At 36.6% G+C, this 4,219-nt stretch overlaps 2 protein-coding genes across 2 annotated transcripts in view; one reads left to right on the top strand and one right to left on the bottom strand.

Annotated features, from left to right (window-relative positions):
• Nucleotides 1-2,695, bottom strand: part of LOC119594169 (transmembrane protein 134-like) — a 3,499-nt gene extending 804 nt beyond the window's left edge. Inside the window, exons 1-2 of the mRNA XM_037943240.1 lie at nucleotides 2,325-2,695; nucleotides 24-168 (exon numbers count right to left, since the gene is read on the bottom strand). Coding sequence (XP_037799168.1) covers nucleotides 24-168; nucleotides 2,325-2,543 — 364 coding nt within the window. The 5' untranslated portion in view covers nucleotides 2,544-2,695. The remainder of the gene's footprint in view (nucleotides 1-23; nucleotides 169-2,324) is intronic.
• A 242-nt stretch (nucleotides 2,696-2,937) lies between these two features.
• Nucleotides 2,938-4,219, top strand: part of LOC119594170 (ubiquitin-like-conjugating enzyme ATG3) — a gene marked incomplete at its 3' end in the record, with an annotated part of 4,078 nt that continues 2,796 nt past the window's right edge. Inside the window, 1 exon segment of the mRNA XM_037943241.1 lies at nucleotides 2,938-3,119. Within this exon segment, the coding sequence (XP_037799169.1) occupies nucleotides 3,048-3,119 (72 nt within the window).

The raw sequence follows: 4,219 nt of genomic DNA, 5'->3' as shown, positions 1-4,219 counted from the left end.
GCAGTACTACAGACATAACTCACTTAGTCCCAAGATGAGGAGAGTGAAGGCTCCAGCCACAAGAGTCCACTTTTCCCGAACTTTAGGGTGGAGGAACCACCATCTTGGAGATTCTGAGAAGCTGCTTGCATCGCCCGGTATGAGAGAATCACTGTCACGTGAAATAGCCTGAAAAATATCAACTTTGTAGACAAAAAATATATCTTTTTATGCATTGTACTCATGCTAAAACAATGAAATAGTAAACTAAAATCTATTGAAATTAACTGAATACATGTCTTCTGTATTGTCAAAACAAATATAAACTTCCTAGTTATTTCACTAAACTTGAACACCAGAATGTGATGAAGTTTTTTCAAATTGAACATCCACACAAAAAGAAAATGTTCTGCCAACTAGCCAGACACAGAGACCCTGATTCCTCTAATCAAAAAATATATCCTGCATAGTGCAATAATTCATACTGATGGTTGGTAGCATGACTCACCTTGAGGGACTTTGACTACACAAGCCACATAATTGGCCATATGTGAAAATTTTGTGGCCCCTCAGGACAACCAACAGTTCATTCACAGCAGTAAACAACACCAATTTTGTTTTGAGGGCCACATTGATACAGGACCTTCTTCGGAAAAAACTCATTTAGAGCTTTACAAATTCCCTTAGCCATGGGCCCATCAGAAAAGCTTCAAGGTGTTTTTTCAGTCCTAGCTTCGTCCTTAAAACCCAAATGCCTCTTGAAGAAATTTGGGGTTGGCCAACTTTGGGCCCAACTCCCAGGAAAAGTAGCTAATGCACAGGCCCAACTCTGAAGGCATAACCTCCAGGGAAAAAAAACAGGGATTTTTTTTTCCCATTTTTTTGCCAAGCCTCATTTTTTTTTAAAAATTAATAGATTGGATTGCAGTTAAAATTAAAAAGTTTTTTGGCTACTCCCATGAACTTCAGTAAATTTCCCCTTTTTGTAATGTAAAATACTTCAAAAAAAACCCTCATTTGGTTACAATGGCCATAATGGAAAATTCATGAAGCAGCTGGACCACAAGGAGACTGATCATGTAAACTAGAGTTCAGGTTACTAACAGGTTTGCAGCAGCAGTAAGACAGTGCAATTTTTTTGGTGAATGCCATCTCCCAGGGATAGCAGGCAAATTATCAATGTACTTAATATTGCCCCTTTCATACAAAACAACTGCTAATCAGAACATTACCCACTACGTTCTCCCTCAGGCAATGCCCAATGGGAATTTGATATATGGGCATATGGGTACCATATAAAGAACAGGATAAAATTTAATTCATGCATTACAGTAACACAATGTGATTGACCTGTCCTCTGTAGCTGTGAAAACGTCATGGCATATGTGTAAAAGCCAACAAACCTCAGCCATGTTATGTTTTGGCAGTATGGGCCTTGAGACAGTTCCACATCTCCATCTTAAAACCCATAAAATTTGCAATGACTAGATTCTTATAGATATTTACTGACCAAAAGCAGCAGGAATAGTCAACAGAATTAATAGATAAGGATATCATGAATGATTAAATATACCATAAATCCATATAACTCGGGAATGAGTGATCAGCAAGTCATACAGAGCATCCATCTAAGATGAGTTGTGACACCACTCATAAACCCTCATAAATACTTGCTAGACATTATGAGGAGTCCATCAATAACAAATTCAATGGATTTCCATGAAAATTACTTGAATTATTGCTTAACACTAAATATACAAACACCTAAACTATCAAACAAATCGGAGTATTCTAAGATGAGAGCTCGATCAACTTTTCCTCTCTGGACACTGCAGTGAAGTGACAAATTAGCAATAGACACTCAAAGAGGGCTAATTAGGTACAAAGGTACTAATGAGATAATCAAATTGTAACTGATTATATATTTTTCAAGAAGTATCACGGGAACGAGGAAAAAAGCTGAGCCCATTTAAAGTCAAAGATCACTGCCAACAGTAATAAACACAACATGGTAAGATTTTCTATGTTAATTACAGAAAAAAAGTTTTTGACCTTCAAATTTTGTCTGCAACATGACAAAAGCAATCTCAATTTTTCATATTTAATCAAGATTCAATACTGGGTCTTTGTTTAAGATTTATGCATGAAAATGAGAGAAAAAAGGAACGAAAAAAGAGAGGGACTGAGAAAAAAGAAGGAGAAAAAAACCACAAGTAGAAAAAAGAAATAAAAAAAGAAAGTAGAAAAGAAAAAAATTAAGGAAGAAAGAATGAAAGAGAAAGACAGTGAGAAAACGAGGAAGGAAAAGAAACACACAGAGAGAACTCATCCACACAAATACTTACATCCACATCAGGCACCGTGAGAAAGCCTTTGCTTCCAAGAACACTGTCATCCATATTCACGGAAACATCATCCACGCCCATTATTCCGTCACGATCCTTGGGTTTGAAGGGCGAACGCTCATTCGTGGCACCGTAGAGTCGGATGGCATCGTCAGCATCCTCCTCAAAGGCGTCTTCTATGGTAAATTTGGGATTTTTTCTGCTTTGTTTACCTGCCATTGCAACTCCTTTATGTCACTTGTTCGTTTGCGGCGATTGTGACTTAGGCTTCCTCTTGTTGAACACTGCGGTCTGCTCAGTTACTTTTGATTACCTATATTCTCTTATCTTATTTGTAAAAAACTTTTTGTTTCAACTTTGACCATCATTTTAGTCTATAATATCAAAAAAAATATGACCATGGAAGAGATAAAATAATTCGTTTCGGACTACACAAGGAGCGTTCGTACAAATTTTAGTGCATGACTCATTACAAGATATACCTCTCGCACAAGAAAAGTATTTTAAACTGAAACCATACCAAAGATCTAGTAAAATGTCGATAGAAGCTACCTGGGTTGCCAAACAAGCTGAAAAAAATAAATATAGAACCTTACACACACCATCCCTCTAATTGTCAGCTGTCAGTGTTGTTGCCGATAGACGGAGAGGGAGAAGGCGTTCAACTCTCTTGACGTATACTTCCGATAAAAGCGGCAATTATTACTCTCAAGCCTTGACAACATGCAGAACGTGATCAATACTGTCAAGGGGAAAGCCTTAGGGGTCGCCGAGTATCTTACGCCAATTCTCAAGGTGAGAGAGGAGAGAGCGGTTGCGAGACTGCCTGACTGTGACTCACGAATGACGATGAAATAAATGTATAAACGCTTAACTTCTCCTATTAGTTAATAATTTTCGTTCGAGTTTTTCGTTCTGAATGTATGCTAATGATGAGGAATGTGTATTCTATTAATTTATCGGACGTGCTTATCCAGGGAGGAGATGCATTGCTAACATTGGGATATTGGGATAAATGTGAGGTCTTTCTTTTATTGAGAAGATATGAGAGGAGATTAGAATTAGATACTTTTTTTTTTCTTAAAACTTTGTAATTTAAGTGGAACAGAAATCTCAGTATTATCTCATATTATTGGAATTATGCTATGTGCAAAAGTGATAGTAACAGTTGTAACACTGTATTAACCTACATTGATAATCACATTTACATTGAATGGTACATATTCAAAGTAGTATTAAATTTTCAAAATACATGTTTTATAGACACAACTTCATTTACTTATGTAGTATATGTTTTCTTAGTAGGAAGCTAGAGAAATCCTACAAATCATCTTGCAGTGACTTTCTAAACAGGACTTTTCCATATATATCAAGGATATGTACTATCCAAAGCCACATGAATAAAGTGATTTGTGGAAGACTCACTATTTTAACCTACTTGGGCTGTCTAAACCACCATATTGGGGAAAAGTTCCAAGGCCTTTGAACCCAGGTGGAACTTTTCTCTAAAATAAAAAAAAATATGAAAAATATGATAAAACAAATGTTTTCAACCAGTGTTGGAAGACTTTATGAGGATGTATGATACAAAATAAGATGAAACTGTTTAGTGCAACTAGAATGTAATAAAAGTCATCCATTCTGCATGCAATAAGGAAGTCCATATTGTCAGGTGACTGCCTCAGCCTCCATTCTTGTTATTGCACCAGGATTGGCCAGCAAAAATCTCCACCACATATATTCTGGCTAGATTGAACTTGGACTGGTTTATTTGACAGTAACTTTTCAGAGAGGTAAACTAAATCTAGCCAGAATATATAGAGGAGGTTTATACACCATTAATGGAGTGCTGTTAGGGATGACAACCAAGTGTAGACAAGTAGCAGGCATGTATC

This window comes from Penaeus monodon, chromosome 33, assembly GCF_015228065.2.
Source record: "Penaeus monodon isolate SGIC_2016 chromosome 33, NSTDA_Pmon_1, whole genome shotgun sequence".
Classification (NCBI taxonomy): Eukaryota; Metazoa; Arthropoda; class Malacostraca; order Decapoda; family Penaeidae; genus Penaeus; species Penaeus monodon.
Note: the sequence above shows the minus strand (reverse complement) of the source record. Positions and strands in the feature narration are given on the sequence as shown.